Consider the following 20,834-nt stretch of genomic DNA (forward strand, 5'->3'; position numbering starts at 1 on the left):
GTCCTTGAAAATAGTTCTTCTAAAACCCACCACCACAGATTTCCAATTTTTATCTTCTGATTATTTTTAGATCGAATTTGCCAATCAAAATCAAATTTACCAAACATATAACAATATGAAGATATTCACAATTTTTCCTAACTGCCAGATCTATAAACCCAAGCCAAATTTTGACCAGTTTGACAAGGTTTTGTACAGTACAACTCAATTCTTTCCCCATTTCTCCCTCCTCCCATTTAAGGCCATTCTACACCCAAAACTGTTTTTTTAATGTTTTTCCAGATGCTTAACACAGAACATTCACACACAAACCAATTGAATTGATTCTACACTATATATATGTGGAAAAGATATTTAATTGTAAAATAGAAAAAGTAGGCCAGAGTACAGTTTTAAGGGTAATTCTTCCGTGTACAGTATAGATAAACCAGACCTTTTGCTTAACTTTATATAAACAATTCCATAAAAGCAGTGAACATGGAACAACAAAGCAAAGCACAAAGAGTTTTATCTTACAAAAAAAACGAATCTGCACAGTAGTTCAAAATTGAATATAACACAGCACTGAACAATCTTAAGGCAGCTCAGTCTAAGCACAGGACTAGAAGCCAGGAACTCCTGAGATCCATTCCCAGGTGACCACAGGTTGACATGGTGTTAAGCCAGTCATTTCACACTCCCTCGTGTTGCACTTAAACCAGCTCTAAAACTGAGACAGTAACACTCACTTACCTGCCACAGGCAGTGCAGTAAGGGCTCTCTAAAAGATTTTACAATGCTCTGAAGATGTAACGTGCCATATAAATTTTAAGCATAATAGATCACTGCACAGACACACACAAACACAGTATCACAGTGAGGAACGATGATGCTGGGTAGGAAGAGCATCACTACAACATAAAAAAAATTACTTGTCCAATTGCATAATTAAAATGCAAAAGTCCGTTAAAAAAATGCATCACTGAAGTAATTTCAAGGTTATTGGGAAGAGACCAATAGGGATATTCTAAAATGGCTACTATTTGTGTTCCAGTGGAGACATTCTTTTCTATTCATTACTGAACTTTAAAATGTTTGTACAGGAAAATTGTAAGACACACAAAGTGAAGTTTCAACGCCTCCACTATCAAATTTTGCCTCTTAATATGTAAATTAAGATACTTTTTTGTTCTTCTTAATTACAAATTACATTCTTCCAAGAAATATACCATCCACAATAAAACTGGCTGCTAGCTTACTTCAAATGACCTATAGGCTAAACATTTTTCTCATAATTTTTCTCATCTTTGCTGAAAAATACCTATGCAAGATGTTTGTGTAGAAATTATAAAAACATGCAGCATATGTACAAACTGAAAAGTTTAAAAAATATTAGCTTCATATACATGTAAATCTACTTGGATATATCTGAAATTAAATATAAAAATTTCACCACCTAAAATAAAAAAAAAAAAACCAAAAATGGTTTTCAGAGAATCTGAGACAACTACTTAAAGCTGTACAAAGATTTCCACCTGGAAATGTCTTATTCAGAGAAGTTGAGTTGTTATCATGTAGAAATAACTGTTAATTAATTTTGTCACATAATCAAATTTCAAATTGTCAGCTTAAATCAATATCACCCTTAAAACTGTTCTGTTTTTCAGAAGTTAGATTCATACTAAAATCAAAAATTTCACAAAAACATTGGCTTTTCATGTTTCTGGATCCCTTCAAAAAGATTTATCAACTCATTTTGAAACTGTAAAAAAACCAACTATTTACAGTATTTTATTTTAAATACTTTTCACAATTTCTAAATTCAGAGTTTTTATGTTACAAGAAATTAATCAGAGCTCACGGCTTAAGTCCAGTTATCAACTTGTAGCATCTTCTCTATCATGAAATCCCATGGCTGTACCTATACAGTGTACAGTTCAAGATTGTACTGCAGGTTTTTGAAAGTAACAGGCTTTGCAGTGTGTTCATTTTTTATTAAACAGCTTCTTTATTAGTCTGGAGGCGGTTCATTGCCTCTAACTTCTGCCGATAGGCCTCTGCTTCTTGTTCCTTCTTTAGAAGCTGCTGACGGTATTTTTGTGCTTCTCTGTTTGCCTCATCCAGCTGTTTCTGAAGAGTTTCTCTTTCCTATTAGAAACAGAACCAGCAATATTTTGTCAAATAAGTATCAAATACAAGCTAAAATGGCAAATACTTTTCCTTTACATGCAGTTCAAGTGTTAGGGTATCATGGAGAAGCTGTTCAGTTCTTACTCAGGCAAACCTGTATGAATGCAGCTGTGTAAATCAGACCCCAATTATCAACCAGCCAACTCCCCACACAGGGCTGGAAGTGTGGAGACAGCAAACCCAGGTCTACTCAGCTGCAAAGGTACCACACAAGCCTTCACCAAAAAAGAGCTAAATGAAGAAAGTGTTAACTGTGGTGATTAAACATTAATGGCATATATTTACATTTCTCCAGTCACTCAATCTAACAGGCTTGTTCCTTGCTGTTGTATTTCTAATCTGACAGTAAAAATGACAAACTGTTACTTATCCCCATCTGCACTGGAGAGTGTCAGCTGCCCACTGACCAAAGCACAAACCTAACTGTTTCTAAACAGGGATTGATATTCTGCAATCCAGAGGTCTAATTACATCCCCAAGGACAATGTATCTTTATGAATTAACAGGCAATTAGCCAGATAACCTTTTTTTCCTTTTAAAAGCAGCTAGTAAAGAAATCCTTAAGTAACTGTAGAAATCCTGCATACAAGTTTGTTGGGGGTGGATATAAAATGGTTTCCAAAGCAAAATGACACGGGAAATGCCACTTCCTCTGAAGCTGCCTTAGGAACTAAAGAGAACACATTTCAATCTCCAGTGATGTAGGTACTGTCATTTTGTCTGATGTTGCCCCGAGCCCAATTGAAAAAGCAATTTGCTTGGGAAATAGTTTTGTTTTGATCAAATATTCAATTAAATACCATTTCATTGAAGTGCATCATACTTTTATGAGTAAGGTAGTATTGCATTTGAAATCACTCTTTCCACTGCAGTTGTTAAGTAGGAACAGTAAGGAAGGCTGCCAGAGAAGCAAGCTATCTCCCAGAAAAGAAATTAATCAAAAAACTCAGGTCCAGTGAAAGCAAGTTGTCTTTTCACCATATTCCCATCCCAGCAGTTCAATATCACATTCCCATTAAATACCTCTAACAGTTGTTAGAAGTTTCAGCCCCCCACACTCCCATAAGAGCATCCCTATTCTTCACCTCTGCTGCATTCACACATTTTCATGGTCAGAAAAATATAAAACTGCTCTCCCTCCCCCTTCTACTTGCTACTGTTCTCAGTACTTGTCACAGTCACATTTAGCAGTCACATGTCAGCTGAATGTGCTGAAATACAATGACAGAGGTGGTCAGATCATTGCTAACAGCAGCACCTGAGTGAAGAAGATGCTATTAACAGGTTATAAAGAGACTAGCTAGAACACAGAACAAACTCCAATAAATGCAACTTGATTTTCCAAGGGGCTTTAAGAGCTGAAGCCAGCAGGCTAGGGTTTGCTCCATATGCTAATAAAATGAGAGCTCATCTGATTTTGTTTACTTATTTGAAAAGAAAGTTCACCTCCTCTGAAAATTTGGATTCTGTTTTTATGAGGGGACCAACATGCTGTGTAAAACAGCCTCACAGCTTAGTGCCTTGGTGAACAGAGCTACAAGACAATTCCCAGGGAATTAGTCAAAACAGTTGATCCTTCCACATGTGGAAAGTAGCCTTTCCTTTTTGAGACTGGGATGTATGAGCTGGGCATTATCTATCCCATGAATTGGTCTCATAAAAACCATCAAAAACCTGATACTGTCAAGAAGCAAAACTGCTCTATCTACTGGCCTGCATTGAAATAAGAACCACTGGTAGTTCACTGGCAGAAAGTCCTTTGGAGCACTACAAACAGCAAGGGGCTATCCCTGCTATGGACTGTGTGCAAACATTTGGGGATGGAATCACTGCTGTGGAGTGTGCACACAGAGCAAATATTTGGGGATTGAATCCCTGCTGTGGAGTGGGGGCACACTGCAAACATTTGGGGATGGAATCCCTGCTGTGGAGAGGGGGCACACTGCAAACACTTAGGGATGGAATCACTGCTGTGGAGTCTGCACACACTGCAAACATTTGGGGACAGAATCACTGCCATGGAGTGTGTGCACACTGCAAACATTCAGAAGTGGGGAGGTTCTTGAACATTTTAAGAGCTGCGTACCCAAAAACGGTACAGCACATTAAGGGAAGGGTAAGAAATAAAGGCAAAAACCCAAGTCTTCAAGTTATGGCCAGAAGATAAAACCAGTATCTACTACACAGCCTAGACTTCAAAGCATGTAGATTAGTCTAACAGCTAACAGGTGTAGTTTTTAGACTGTCACAGTCCCAACAAACAGAGTGAGTTAAGGAGATGAAGCCAACTATTCTGTGTGACTAGGCAGTGGAAAGAACCCTATGCTTCTGGAGGAGCAGCACACATCTACTGTGGACTCAGTGGTCAAAACTGGCTCTCTAACTTTGACATCTAGAATAGGGAGGACGGTATCTCATCTACCAATTTAATCAAACCCAGAGAAAGTCTTCTTGGGACATTCTTTAGAATACAACCAGAAGTGTTCAAGAGATCTGGAGTCCTTTTGTGTCACCTACCCAGATAAAAATCAAATTAGAGGATGCTCAGGGCTGTAAAGAAATCTTCCATTTTACCAGGAAATTTTTTTCATTACATGTAACTTTCCATTGACAATAGGAACACCTAAAACTAAAATAACCAACTACTCTTAAACAACACAACAACACAGGATATGAATCCATTAATAGAACTAGTTTACAATTATGATTATTTTTTAGTCTAATCAAATGATTGTCTTGGTTCTAATGTGTGTCACCTTTCAAACATGCAACACAGGAGAAACAGTCAAATTAAAGAATGAAAATAAAGATCACTGTATGTTAATGAATTATGCATGAAAATGAAAAACAGAGTATCTGTGTGACAGGGTTTTTTTGCTGCCATCCCATGTTTAAAATATCAAACTGCTTAGGAAAACTGCTGTCACTCTTCAAAATGAGCTGAAATGTTTTAAATTAACAGACCCAGAATAGAAAATTTAAAAACACCACTACAGCTTTAGCTGTTCCACAGTACTTTCACAGGAAAGTTTGCCCCTCAAATGGATGGGAGGATTTTCAATTACAAAACCTTTCAAACTAAACTGTTCACACACACTATGAACTTAAAACAGCTGAAAAAAATATTCAGCCTTGAATCAACTCTTTATAATAAAATAAATAAATGAATTAGTGCAAGGCAAAGAAAAAGAATATGTTTCCTGTATTTACACATTATAAAGTAATTTTTTAATACTTTAATGAGGGGAGGGGTCCCACTCTCTCCAAATTTTAATATCTACCACTGTTTGTGATTAAGAAATTTGAGGTGAACCAACTTGGTGTGCACTTCTTTAATGCCACTGTTACTAAAGTAACACCATACCCCTGTGCACCACAAGGCCCCTAAAGTCAACCAGCCTTTACACAGAGGCAGAGGTCTGCATGTGCATTTCTACTTGTACAGGCAGGGACAAGAAAGCCATCACAACTTCCAACTAAAAGTAATGGACCAAGTAATTAATCAAAACCAACTTCCTTCAATATTCAAGAAATATGATTTACAAACATAAATAAAACTCATAATCCCCTTAGAAGATTTATTGGTATTGTTACACCAATTATCTGTAATTAGGCACAGGTCAATTTATCCCTTAACCAATCTGGATTTTTAAAAAATTCATTTAACAAAATTACTAAAATACTTAAGGAAATTTAATTTCCTTTATGAATAATTCAGGCAGATTTTTAAAAGTGTGAATAAAAGAAATACTTTTATTGTAACAGTTCATACATCTTAAAAAATGCAGCAAGAAAATTTCAACTGTCAGGATAATCTGTAATGACTACAAAGCTGCAAAGGCCAAAAGTATTTGATGTAACAACTTAGGGACATGGAAAGCAAATGATGAGAGGTGGTAATTATTGTTATTAGACATGGATAACATACAGCACATACTGTACAACAAAAAGTATTCAATGAGGCACAAATTGATAATATGAACAGAAGTTGAAGAATACAACCTTTCATAAATGAAATAATCATGGAGTTGACAAAATGAGAACTTACAGTCTAGTCAAAGCAGACAGTAATTTTCATAAACTTTTGACCATAACTGGTCAGCACAGTTAGAAGTAACACGGGAAGGAATGAGATGGTTGACCTTTAGAGGCTAGTATAAAAAAAGCTACAATTTTAAACTGAACAGCTACATCCATTTGTCATATAAAAAGGAAGGCTCTCCCAACATTTTTAGGGATTTTGCAGTATAGTTTAAAAAAAAAATGGATGGTGCAAAGTTGTGTAATAATAAACTGCTTCAGAATTAAAAAAAAAAAAGGTGGGGGACATCACACAGATAAAAATTAACAAACACAGAATCTTACTGTTTCACACTTCCATTAGCAGTTATCTAGATACCCTGAATGGAAAGGAAACATTGCTAAAAATGATCTGACAATCAGAAGCATGTGGCTGTAACAGAAGGATGAGGGTACAGGGCTCTCATTCACTCCTAGCGGAAAGAGTTATGTCACTTGATAACGTATCAGCACCCAGTTTTAAAAAGCAGCTAATGATCTTCAACAAAAACAAAAAATATGTTTTCATATACTTAAACACTTTTACATGCATGACCACAGGATCAAGCAAACTGCCCTCCTATTTTCTTTTTACAACGACTTTGTAAAAGATGAATTTCCATTACAGGAGAGAGACTGAACAAGTTAAAAGTTTCACACACTTCATGCTGTGGTAACACAGCAATTAACTTTCTGAACAATACAAAAACCATAAGCAGATACTCAGTCCTGAATACTGTTCAACACAGATCATGTAATATACTCCTTACTTCTATTTCTGCAGACTCCACACGATTTTCAACAATCTCAATGCACTGTCTCTTCACTGGCGGTTCTTCACTTATTACAGTTTCTTCAGCAATGTCTGTTGCTGGAACTGTTAACACTGAAAACATATTTGTACATGTAAACACATTTACTTTGAACAATATTTGCACCATATAAAACTCATATTATTTAAGTAATTTTATTAACAGCAAAAAATGCAGATACTTTTACTTGTGAAAACACATCTATATAATAATGTCCATGATAAGCTCTGTGAAAACATACTAAAAACTTCAGGGTTTTTTTGTATGTTACTAAAGAAATTTAAAATGACTCATTATTGAGATCTACAGTAATTAGCTATGGAATATCACTGCAATTTTTCACAGAGTAAATAGACATGGCAGAGAACTGCAGTCACCTGTCTGTCAACTCCAATTTCTGTAGCAGACCACTTATATAATGTTTCTTAAATAAATATCAAATACAAATCCTGCTTTCTTTTTTATTAATACACCTTAAGCAATCTTAAGAATCCAGTAGTTATTAGCCATGAATAAGAAAAGCAGGGTTCTCAGTAAATACTCTAAATCCTCATGCAGCCATCTGACAAATAAAGGTGACTATCACCTCAGTACTATCTACACCCACTCACTCATAATGATAACAAGGTGTACTAGTTCAGGCAGACTGTGAACCTAATAATTTGCCTCCTGTGTATAACTCTTCAAGCTTCACACTGCGAGTCCTCATAAGGAAATCAGAGAAGGGATCCTTTTTATCTAAATAGTGGCAGAGCATCTTTTACAAAAACCACCCAAAGCATATGCTTTCATCACAAAATAGGATTTATCACACTAGCAACTTCTACAAAGTACATATGGCCCAAAGGCATGTAAGACCTGACATTTGTCAGATCAGTGTATTGACATTGCATTGGACTTGCACAGATTGCTTAATGCATTGAATTTCCAAACTCAAGCCTCACCTCCACACAGTATTTCCAGTGAGGCAACAGTGTAAGAATTAGAAGGAGGCTTTTGTTTTACTCCATCTTCTGTTTTTTGTAATGAGTTTGTAAAAATCAAACTTGCTGAAGGCAAAGCAAGTTACCACTTTTCACTTAAACATCCCATGTCTCCTCCATAGTTTAGTAACTCTTCTATTCTCTCTGCTAAAGCAGAGGCTCAGCTGACGTGTTAACCCACTGAACTGCAGAGGCTTGTCTGAGCCTTCTCCAATCTAAGAATTCATAGTTGTACACAAAATGGTCCAAGCTATTTGCACTTACAAAGCTATTATTATTGCTGTAGCTAAAACAGTTCCTCAAGCTGGAAACCTAAGTGTGCACTCACCTTGCTGCCCATCTGGCATGGTCACAATGATGGGTTGCCCTATCCCACTGGTTGGAATGGAATGCAGGTTGCCCAGCTGGATGCCATCTGTAACTATGGTAATGACCTGCTGACCTCCAGAACTGACCACCTGCTGAATGGCCCCATCCACGGATTCTGCAGTCACAACTTCTTCTGTGGCCACAACTAGCAACAAATTAGTAAAGCAAATAAGTCAATTTACAAATTAAGCTTTTATGATTTCAAATGCATTTTGATAAAGCTGAGAAAAAACTTCTTCCATGGTTTTCAAATCTTGACCCCTCTGATGAATACCTTACTATGTATTTAAAGTATTATACTTTAAAGAGAGTATTTCATGAGGCCAACATAAAGCACTCACATTTTGACATACACATGCAATACGATCCTTGCTCAATATAATAATATTGATATACCCCACTCAAAATTGATGCTTTGGGTTCATTGTTAACAGGTCAGCAAAAACAGCAGCTGCATTGCACACGAGCTGGACTAAGTTACACTAATAGCAGAATAAAAAAAATTAGACTTGAAATACTACCTTGAAGCTACTTTTCAACCAATGGTTTGCCTCAGGACCAAACCCAGATTTCTCTATTTAATATAATGGTCTTCAAGATGGTACCAGACTAAAGGACCCCTAGAGAATCTTAAAAGTTTTGTCTGTACTGCATGAGTACTTCAAGCACACAACTTTATTTCTTACACAAAGTATGAAACAAGACTAAAGGAAAAGTTCTGCAGAGCTGGTATTTTTACACATTTGAAGAAGAAACATAAATCTTAAGAAGTAAAACAAATCCTGTATGCAAATAATTTTATAGGTAAAAGCAAAAAATTTTAGCTCAACTATCCATTTCAAATTCATGATTCATAAAGAGTATAAAGCAGTGAACTCTCACAGTTCTGTATCACTTCTACAAATGAAGGTAGGACAAGGAAAACCTGCATTCAGAATTACAGCACACACCCCAGCTTGCACTGTATGCTGCAAATGGGATATTGTGCTACCATCCTTCCTTTTATAAAACAACAAGATGCTGAGACAAAGAGCAAGATCACTGGTAGCACAATAAAGGAAATTCAAGAACACTAGCTCTCTATTTTATTTTCAATTTGCCAGGATAAAAGCAAAGCCTTTGATTTAAATAACAGATATTAGACTGTTCTCTATCTACAGAGATGAAATTAAAACCCTATAGACTGTGTTGTGATGTTCAAGATGACAGAAGGTAAATAAAACTCTGAAGCTTTCATCTTTTAAGTTAATTACAATATAATATACACAGAAAAATCACTCTGTAGTTGAAATAATGACTACAGACATTGTCTCCTGAAGATCTTTATGTTTAGAGATTACTGTCCTATAACACTGCTTAAATATTCAGAGTTTTATTCAGGAAACCAAAACAGCAACTCCCATGACTAAGTGGTGTTGTATTGAACTTGTTTTGGCTTCCAAGTTCAGACCCAGCAGTAAGGAAGACCACTGTCACAAAAAAGTCCAAATTATAAGTGCCAATACTAGGTGCTGTGGCAAACACTTCTGATCTTTCAGTGTCAAACTCAAGTGCTGGGTTTCAACTCTGGAAGCAAACATTGCTAGAACTTCTTCAAACGATGAAAGAAAAGGGAAGATTTTGTCTAAAGAGAAACTATTCTATACAAAAAGAAAAAATAACCCCATAAATATTATCATTATTCTTTCCTTGCTCTCCTTCTGTATCTACACCCATAGACTCATCATTTACCACACCACTACATGTGTTGAAGGAAACTTGAAGTTATGTACTTTAAATTTAATAAATTAGTTTAAATGATTTAGCTTTCTAACCTGGTGTTTCTGAAGAATTAGACAGTGGAGCTGACGCTTCTGCTAAAGCTGCCAAGGTAGCTAATACTGATGTTGATGAATTTCCAAACTGTACAGCAGACACTCCTGTTTCATCTAGAAGGATGGAAAAAAAAAAAAAAAAAGCTGATAAATTTAAAACCATCAAAAAGTCCCTTTTTCTATTTTAATTGCACTGAAACTTCTAGTACATACTCCATTTTCAGCAGCATTCTGCTGAATCAAAGAGCTATTCTGAAGTGAAGTTCATTAAGCAAACAGAACTTCTGATAGTTTATGTCTGTGAAGATTGTTGGTTTAGGTATGCACGTATTTACAACACACAAAAAACACCAATGAGGAACATGGTAACTATTCTTACCACTGTTCCTCCTCCAACCTTTTCACTAAATAGCGAAAACCAGTGAAAGTATAAAATCCCAGTAGCATCCCTTAAGCATCTAAATACCTGTTCTATTGGATGTATTTGCAGAAGATACCAGACCTGTTAGGTTCACCACCCCTCCAGGTCCAATGATGAACTGCGGTGTGGCTGCGTGTATCGTCACAGTGTCTGGACTCTCGGGATTCGTATTGATTTGGTTCTGCATTGCAATCTGGGACACAAAGGGAAGAACATCATTCCCACTGCAGCTATAAAGGAGTTGTTGACCTTGTGGAAGAGCTAGAATTCTTACACACTTCACATATACAAGGAGGATCTCCCTTGTTATACTCATGCAATACACATACATCGTGTCCTATCTCTAAGTATATTGGAAACTTGCTTTTTGTTGAAATCTAAAGAAAGTCTGTTGGAGTGAAAGAGTTTAACAACACACTACTACTTCTACCTAACAGTTATTATAAGAGGACAAGGCTCTTTTGTAGATATGCAAGTTCACTTATCTAAAGAGAAGTCTGAAGAACTAAGACTGCTGGGGCAGATACACATCATGAAATCTACTCTGACAGCTTTGCAGTTGCCATGAAATGTACATGTCAGTCTTTCTATGAATAATTATTAACTTCTCTTTGCTACACTCTCTTTGCAATCAGGAGGAGGCTAAAGGAACACACCAGAAGTTCAGACATTTAAAAACATAGGGAAGCTACAGATTTATACAGTGGCATAATGACATTTTTCATTTGCTTTGCATTCTTTTCTCAATAATATTTGTCATTTAATTTGCCTTTAACAGCACTATTGAACAGTGAGCACACATTTCCATGGAATTATCTATTATAATCAGTTCTCCAACAACTCAATCTTAGCTTTTCTAATTCTGGAAAAATTGGCATCTCTTCTCTCCTGTCTGAACTCCAACTGTTAGGAAATTAATATCCAAAGATGAAGCTAACTGAATACTAGAGGATACTCAAAATACACTGTCAGAGAAGGGAGTTATTTCTTTACACCTCAATTGGAAAGAGTCCACCTATCTCTGTGTATTACATCACTCAAACTAAAGAAAATAAAGAATATTTATACTTGACATTGTAGGTGATGAAAACATTCTTTGACCGAGTAATGTTTACTAACATTAACCTCATTTCATTTAATGAACTAGATTGGAGTGTGGCATTATCAATATAATGGTGTCACAGCTGGTACAGTAAAAACTTAGTTTATGACGTGTAATCAAGTACTTTGCTGTAAATTCCTTAACATGAGAAATTAAAAGTTACCTGTAATATTTCTGCAATGTCTTCATTTCCATTGTCTACTGCAATATCTAATGCTGTTTTGCAAAATTTACTCTGAGCATGAACATCTGCTCCATACTTTATCAAGAGTTCTACAACTTCTTGGTGGTGATGTTCAGTAGCCCAGTGAAGTGCAGTCATTTTGAGCATGTCCTTCGCGTTGACATCAGCACCATGCTACAAACAAGATCATTGCTTAAATTATGTCATTAGAAATACCTTCATTAAATAATGCTGGTCACAAAGTAAGGCCCAAAATTGTCTTTCTCAATAAAAGCTTCCTGTTACCTTACATTTACATGTTTATTAGAAATGATCCAATCTATCTACCACATACATCATTTACCTCAAAAGGATTACAGATTCCCTAAAGCACATCTTACTTCTAAAATCTGTTACCAAACACAACATCCAATTAGGGAGTATTCTTATTTTGAAACAGCAGTAAATAATTCACTTGAAATCATGGTGATTTTAATGTAAAATAAATTACAGTTCAATTGGAAAATGAAGCTCCCGATGCATAAAGTTTAACTATTCATATAATGTCAATGTTGGTTTCACGACTAAAAGCAAATTGCAAATATCTCATCATAAACCATCACAATAACCCCACTTCAGACTTGTTTCAGCAGTTTCTACCTTAAGTAAGACTTCTACTATGCTGGCATGGCCTTCTGATGCTGCCATATGTAATGGAGTTCTGTCCACTTTGGTTCTGGCATCCCGACTCACACCGGCTCGCAGCAACACTTCTGTGGTGGAGTAGTGTCCATACTGTGCTGCTAGATGAAGTGGAGATGTTCCCAACTGTAATGGAACACAAAACATGCACATCTAACAGATGTCAGTACAAAGCATTTCTTCTTATTCTGAAGCTACCAAACCCAGGTGTCAAGCCACCACTTCAAAACCATTTTCCCTTGCAGTCTCAAGGAGAGAAGCTGTTGGGGCTTTTACAGAATATGAACAGGGGAGTGAAGTTTGCTGCTGCTTTCCTTTTGCTCTGTTTTTTCTGTCTTTTTGATGTGTCATTTCAAGGGGTCTAACCCCATTTTTAGTGTTGGTCAAAAGAGACCTTTGAAGTCAAGTGCAATCTCCTGCTCAAAACAGAGTTAATTTGAAGGCTAGGTCACTAAGTAGATTAAGGCTCTTAAGAGCTTGTAAATGCCCTAGGAATTTTGGGTACCTGACCTCTCTCTACAACCTATTCAAAAGTCAGCACCTCCAAAAGAAAACTCAGTACCCTTATATCAGGGAACTTCAGCTGCACGTATTAGGTAGTTAGGACTGTTTTCATAATTCAGACCTCTTACTATACTAAATGCATAAACACAATAACTAGGAGAATAATTGCTACTTTTTCCCATTAACCATTCCAAAGTTCATCCAAATCACCAGAATGAGTCCATTCACAGTCTGTTACTAAAATCAGTAGGAGGTCATATGAATAAACAATTTTGATTTTGAATTAGACATTAGATAATGTGGATGCAGAATTCCAAAAATATAATGTATATAATATAATGTAATATAAATGCTGAATTGTAAGAAAAGTATTTCTATCTTCAGGTGAGAAAATTAAGATGATTTACATTCTCCACTGCAAAAGTTTTCATTACCCAGTCTGTGGTAAAAGGTGCTCCATTTGCCATCAAAATGCGAACTTCATCATCTTGACCTGCTCGTGCAGCTTCTAAAAGTTTCTTTCCCAAATCTACTAGTGACATCTAGTGAAGAAGATAAAGGAATATAAAGACAAAATAATAACAGTAACACTACTTTAAATACAGACAGGTTGCCTTTCCTTTTTTTTTTTTAATTATCAGTTCTGAACTGCTCTGAAGAGTTCAGAAACTGGAGTTGGTATTTTAACCATAATAAAAAACTTTATTGATTGCAATAAGCAGTCTGATTTTAGAATTGCTTTTGCCAGCCAAACAGAACTGATACTGGTGTGAAGATTTCAGTATTACAATGCTGTAACCACTGTAGCCATAAAGTTAAACAAAATTTAAACTGAACTGGATGCACATTTCTTATAGCAGAAGGTGATTTCAAAACTCTCACCTGATACTGCAACATTTGCAGCTTTCTCCAGCTTTCAAGTGGTACTACATTGTGGCTGCTATGTCTTGCACCCAAAGGCACTACACCCACTCACCCAAAATGCCTACATGAACTTAGGAGGTATCACTACGTAAATGCACGGAAATAGATATGAAACACAACACCTTTCTGACATCCCATCCATCACTATTTTTGTTCACCCTAAAATGCAATTTCTGTACCCTCAGATGCAAAATGACACAATAAGCATATTATTGTACTACATACAACAGATTCATGAGGTAAAATCTTTGCCTGAAAACAAATATTACTACCTACTGCTTTAACTGTCTACAGTTACTAAAAACATGTGAAGTACAAATGTGAAGTTCTGAGACATGACTGAGATACTAGCTGAAAAACTTTCACATCATGCTTGGATAACGTCCCTTTTACACCAAGATTCCATATAATACTTGGAATAATATATGTAGACAAATTACACCTGTTTCTGTTGCATCAAAGATTTGCTAGAAACACAACTTTTTAAACTCATCCCATCATACTTGCTATTAAATTTGTTCAGAAAAAAAAAAAAAAATCAGAACTGAACCATAACTTATGCTACTAACCAAAATGTGCTACTACTAACATTTCAGTATACCTATAGCTATGTTTTCCACTACCAGGATGCTAAAATTGGAATTGCTTTCATCAGTTTAACAAAGTTAAGCCTGTATTACTAATAAGAGCACTTGTGAGGCCATGCAGCCAATGTCCTACACATTGTATAGAGTATATTAGTCCAGGAAAGAAATCCCTTTAAACATACAAATTATCACAAAAACTGTATCTTTAGAAATTTCTCTGTACCTGTCTCAACTGGCACATTGCTCAATAAACTGGGAGCTGTTGACTTTGGAAGAAACTAGAAAGGAGACCCAAATACTCCAGTACTGAACACCAATCAGTAGGGCTGTGAACTAGAGCAGATTGATTGCCTCTGTCTACAGAACTGACTGCAGGCAGCAATACCCCTGTCACCAAAATACCCTATTTATGTCCATCCCTCTGGTACATGTGAACACACTGATTTGTCTCCAGCTAGAAAAGGGAAGAGAAGCAGGAAGGTGGCAGGACAGGACAAACACTGACAATGGGAAAAGGAAGGAAAAAAGGAACACAGTCAGAGGCAGAGAAGGGACAACTGCTGTCTCTCTTCCATAAAGAAAATGAGCAAAAGAGAAAATTTATAAAAGATCCTAAGGAATGGAATAAGAGAAAATCTGCCACACCCATTGAAGAGAAATACTAGAAGTAACAATGCCAAACATAAGGCAAGAGATGGCCCTTGGCAATTAAGGCTGAAGGGGACCTCTCAAGGTTAACTAGTTCAATATCCCAGTCCAAGCTGGCCCAGTCCTGTTGAGTTTTGAATGCCTCTCTATGGATGAACATCCTACCACTTTTTCAGCCTCATTCCAGTGTCCAACCACCCTCATGGAAGCACTGCCTTCAGTGTACACCCATCTTCCTCCACTAACCAAAAACACACTCATGATAACAAGCTTACACTTGATGTCTGTAAAACTGAAATAGGTGAATTAAATTAGTCTGTCCATTTAACAGCCTATTCAGAACTCTCTACCCACATCTAAACACTACTGCAATGAACTGCAAAGTTGTTATGAAAACCCTATGCAGCCAAAGTCAAGCCACCCCCCAAAAAAAAATCAATTATAGTGGCCTGCAAATTACCAGTCTCACTCCCAGGAGATGTTAGGGACAAACTTTAGATCAACACCTTTTCAGAGCCTCCCTGAACTCCATGAATTACTGTGGAGCACAGTCAATGAAAACACACCAGTTCTCTTCTCAATGCAAAACTAAACAGCTTTATACTACACTTGATAAAAATGTTCTAATCAAGGAAAAAAAAATAACCATTACCACACATTCCTTACATTAACCAACAATCTCTTGTTTGATATAAAGTGTTTGTATTTTAAACAAGCACAAAGTATCATACAGGTTGGTATATAGCTCATAATGTAGAATTTTAACTACAATTAAAGGAGAAATGAATTAAGTTTCAGTTTAATGGAGTACTTGGAAGCATGCTTGGGCCACCTAGTGGAAAAAAGAAAAAACCCAGCAAAAGTCCACTGTTCAACTAAAATAACAAAAAACACACTATACATCACTAATGCACTAACAGCAAAAAATTAAGAGGCATTTCCAACAAAACTCATGCATGTTTAGTCATTTTAAACCAATGAATACTAGCACTCACAAAATTTCTGAAGAGTAATCAACTCAAAGCTGATTTCCACTAGGCAGCCCATTCCAAGGACTGGTACTGTAAGAAAGCCCCAAATAAAAACACACCAAACTTCCCCTATACTGATGCACAGACACAGCCAGAAGGGTGTGAGAGTCACAACCTCCCATCCCAGAAAACCCTTCCTGCTGCTCTCTCCACATCACTCAGTAACACTACAACAGTGCAGTGATACTATCACAAGCAAGATACAATACTACATTTCAAATTGAAATGAGATTGCTATTTCAAAGAGCACTCTGCTGCTACTCCACAGTGTTAAAATCAACTCTGCTGAACAGAGTAAGAGGGTTCTCTTCACTAACTGTGTCATTTCCATCAAGCTTTGCTAGTATGACAGCTGTGTAACACTTTGCATGAGGACTTTTTCTGAGAATAAAAGCATCACTGGCTCTGAAATAAAGGCTTGAGACTGTTGCAGTAATTCTTATGGCAATGTGATAATGTTTTCAGACTTCTAAGAGCTCCTACACAATTGTGTGAAGAGAGGGTTTTGTCTGCAACTGAGTAAATAGGGAAGAGCTTCTGCTTGGTTTAGACTTTTTAGACTTCTCTGGATTAATCACATCCTGAACTTCCACATTACTGCAACGTATTCTGCACAGTATCATTAGCCAGATGCCACAATTAACTGGCAATTTAAAATAACATCAAATTATTATTTCTATTTTACTTATGTTCAAAAGAAAATTACACTATTTTTTGCATCTGAGATTTATGTTTCCATACACTCTATGAAACTCTAAATATCACACTCTTACCAGAAGGGCATAGAATAGCAGTCAACAGGAGTTAGGTTGAACTGTCTGTGAAACAGACTCCATGGGAAGCAAGTGGAGCTAAAAACCTGGCAACTTGGGATGCCTGGGCTACCACACCACAGTCTACAGACAACAGAGTAGCAGAGTCTGCAGTCCAAATTAAAAATAAGTTTGGCTTAAAATGTTGCAGCATCTCTCAGACTGGTGTTCTGCCCCAACACCCAGACTGTTCCTCTCAGTACTGAGCTGCACTGGTCAAGACACAAAACAAGCTATTGGAGAACATCTGCCAGCAGGGAGATCTCCCAGCCCAGCCTTTGTCCCAAGGTGCACTCCTGAAAGGGAGACCCTTACTCTAGAGGACCATGGACTGCAGAAGTGCCACCTACCAAAGGTACCCAAATCAATACACACCATACCTCTGATAAGGATTTGCAATCACAAAGTTTCATTAGACTCATTTAACACTTTCCCCTGCTCAAGTGACAGATGGCAGAATTGTACCTAGAAGATGGCTGGAGACCTATCACCCCTTACATCCACTACATGTGGAAAAACAATGCCCTTTCAGAATGTCTTTTTCTTTCCACTACTTAAAAAAAAAAATAAAAAACAATGCAACCTGCTTTACCAGACCTGACCCCCATAAATGCTATCACCCTACTGATTTCAACATCTCACAGTATTGCTAAAAATTCAGAATAGCTATTTCTAATAGCCTGTCCATACCAAGGTCAATAATATTTTGAAGTACAGCATGCAGCAGTTAGCATCTCTTGAACACTTTGGCATCATTTTAATGTACATATCAATTAGCAGTACATGGGATAAACTCAAAAAGTTCCAATCCGGTCTCCTACGTGAATCAAACATCTTCAATGATTTCACAAGCAATGCTTCATATCTTAATATAAATATCACAGGCTTAGACTATCAATGTTTCTATCGTGATAGTAAAAACTACACTAATGTTAATTGCAGTCAGATTTCATTCCAGTGCTTTCAGCTTTCCTCCGACTGCTGTATTTGTAATTAAACTCTCTCTAGTTTGATTGAACAGCAACACGACCTTCATGTCAGACATGAATCAAATGAAAAATACCTGATCTGAGAAAAGCAAACATTGTTGAATAGCTTAGTGGCAAAGACAGCCAAGCCTGTTATTAATGAAGGTCTGTCCTCCTATTAGGCTCACACATTAACTTAAACAAGCACCAATCCACAATAAACTCAATTAAATAACAGAGACTGTAAAAAAGTCTCTTCTCACAGAGGAAAGCACAGATTTGGCCATTATCTGTAACAGAACAATCCAATGGCTTTTGATGTAGCCTTTGAACTGTACCATAGCCTTAGGAGGCTCTCAGGTTGATCAAGCTTGAAAATACCATCAAATAAAAATCATCCACCTCCTACCTACAACATCTGTTTTATCTTGAGGAATCTTCCTCGACAGCTTCTATCTGGCACATAGGTCTAAAAAAAAATCCAACTAGAAAACAAACTGTTTTCAGAAAAGAAAGTGGGTCACAAACAAGTGTCTCTATTTTGTATACGCTGATCTGCCACATATACTCTTAACCTTACTCACATGGCAAACTTATGTTCTCTTACAAATATTTGTGCACACAAAAAACTCAGCTAACTGCACAGTCTTACCAATAGATCAGAAGTAACTAATAACTTAAAATAGGCTGAAGAACTACAGGATGTGCACTCACAATTCTGAAGCATTCACCGTTAAATCAAAGCCACCTTAGTAAGCAGGTTACAGGAAAATACACAAATACTTTAAGAACTACGACAGACGACTTCCTACAGGGGATTTCACCGACGTGCCACCACTGTCCCACCAACGGAAACTACTTTGACTATTTAGGGACAGCACAAAAAAACGACAATCCGCACTAACATATAGTATCTCACTTTTATGCTCTCATCATACGCTTTATTAAGGGTCCAAAGCAAGAGTTACAGACTGCGGGTGAGGGGCACTGCGGAGGGGAAGCCGCTCCCTTCCCGCCCGAGCCGCCTCTCCCCAGGGCACCTTTGGCGCCAAGCTCGCGCACGAGCCCCGCCGCCTCAGGAGCGCGGCCCCCCCGCCCCCCGCCCCACGCGGGGCTCGGGCCGTGCCCACGCGGCCCGCACCGCGCTGCCCGGCGGAGACACGCGCGGGACGAGCCGAGCCCCGCTCTGTCCCTCCGCTCCCGGCTCCCTCGCCGGGCGCGTCGCGCTCGCCCGCGCCCCGCGCGCCGCCCAGGCCGCCGCCGCGGCCCAGCGCGCCGCCCGCGCCCCCCGCGCGGCGGGGTCCCCGGAAGGCCGGCCGGCCGCCCGCTCTCCCCGACAGGAAATCCTGGCTGGGCTGGGCGCTGCGGAGGGAGCCGCGGCGCCGGGTTCCGGGGGAAGTGGAATTATTTTTTACCAGCGAAGAGATCAACTTCCACATCCGGTAACAGGGCCCTATACAAAGGCGCAGACTGACCTGGAAAAGCTTGGCCGGCCCGGGGGGGGTGAGGGAGAGACGAGGCGCGGGGACGGGCCCTTACCGTGCTGCCGGCCCGGCCGCCGCCGCCGCACCGACCCGGGGCTCCGCAGGCCGAGAGCCCCACACGAGAGTCCGCGCCGCGCCCGGCGGAGGGACACGGCGGGCGGAGGGGAGTGGCGCGGCTCCGCGCGGCTCTGCCCCGCCGCGGGCGCGCGGGCGGGCGCGAGACGGCGCGGGGCGCCCCGGGCGGGCCCGGAGGGGCGCCCGGCACTTACCATGGGCGCGGGAATTACCTTATTAACACAGACATCGAGGGAAAAGGGGCGCGCGGAGGGATACGGCCTCGCCGCCGCACAGCGCGCATGCGCGCCGCCGCGGGGAAAGGCGGGGAAGCGCGGGCTGGAGGGGCCCCGCCATGTTCCGTCCCGCTGCCCGCCCGGCGGGGGCAGGGCCGGCCCCGCGCTCTCGGCGGCCCGGGTGGCCTCCCTAGAGGCGGCTTAGGGAATAAGAACAGGGGTCGCTGTCCCGGGTTACTGTGTGCCACAGGGTGGCGGGGTTTGCGTCTCACGCCTCTTGGCTGCTGGGGCTCCGCTTGTGCTCCCAGGTGAGGGTGCACTGTCTGAGCGTGGATTTAGCTGCCTTGCCTGTCTGAGGCAGGGCTTTAGAGATAATCACGGAATCAGTTCGATTGGAGAAGGCCTCAGAGATCGCAAGAGTCAAACGTCTGACCCAACGCCACCGTGTCAGCTTAGACCATGGCACTGAGTGCCAGGTGGAGCCTTCAACACCCCCAGGGACGGTGACTCCACCACCCCCCTGGGCAGCCCGTTCCAAAGTCTAATCACCCTTTCTGTGAAGAAATTCTTGATGTCCAACCTAAACCTTCCCTGGCGCAACTCAAATCTCCTCTTATTCTTGCAATGGTTACCTGAGAGAGACCAACTCCCTCCCATGTGGCCACATCCTCGTATCTGGGATTGTAAAGAGCAGTAAAGTCACCCCTGGGTGTCCAGGCTGACCCCCAGTTCCCTCAGCCGCTCCTCACAGGACTTAGTTCCAGGTCCCTCACCAGCTTCATTGCCCTTCTCTGGACCTGCTCCTGCCCCAAGATGTCCTTCTTGAGTTAAGGGTCTGAGAACTGATTCTGTACCTAAGACGTCGCTTCACCAGTTACAAATACAGGGGAAGCTACACTTTGGGATCATAGAGATAAGACTTGATAGGATGACAGCTCCAAAATAGTCTTCAGTTGTTGCTCTTTCAAAGGGCTCTGCCATCAGTTCCAGGC

The 20,834-nt window shown here is 39.4% G+C and overlaps 1 protein-coding gene across 3 annotated transcripts; it reads right to left on the reverse strand.

Moving 5' to 3' along the window:
• Window positions 1-336: 336 nt before the first annotated feature.
• GABPB1 (GA binding protein transcription factor subunit beta 1) lies at window positions 337-19,975 on the reverse strand. 3 transcript variants are annotated; one of them, XM_079317553.1, is made up of 9 exons: window positions 19,840-19,975; window positions 13,533-13,640; window positions 12,553-12,720; window positions 11,893-12,087; window positions 10,709-10,820; window positions 10,207-10,320; window positions 8,352-8,537; window positions 6,999-7,114; window positions 337-2,127 (listed from the first exon to the last, which is right to left on the reverse strand). In XM_079317553.1, the coding sequence occupies exons 2-9, from the start codon at window positions 13,638-13,640 to the stop codon at window positions 1,975-1,977; spliced, it is 1,152 nt and encodes a 383-aa protein (XP_079173679.1). In that variant the 5' UTR covers window positions 19,840-19,975; the 3' UTR covers window positions 337-1,974. The 3 variants fall into 3 exon arrangements, with proteins under 3 accessions (XP_079173679.1, XP_079173678.1, XP_079173677.1); XM_079317552.1 differs by lacking the exon at window positions 19,840-19,975 and adding an exon at window positions 19,608-19,794; XM_079317551.1 differs by lacking the exon at window positions 19,840-19,975 and adding an exon at window positions 19,544-19,683.
• Window positions 19,976-20,834: the final 859 nt, after the last annotated feature.

The sequence above is a fragment of the Erithacus rubecula genome, assembly GCF_903797595.1.
Source record: "Erithacus rubecula genome assembly, chromosome: 14".
NCBI lineage: Eukaryota > Metazoa > Chordata > Aves > Passeriformes > Muscicapidae > Erithacus > Erithacus rubecula.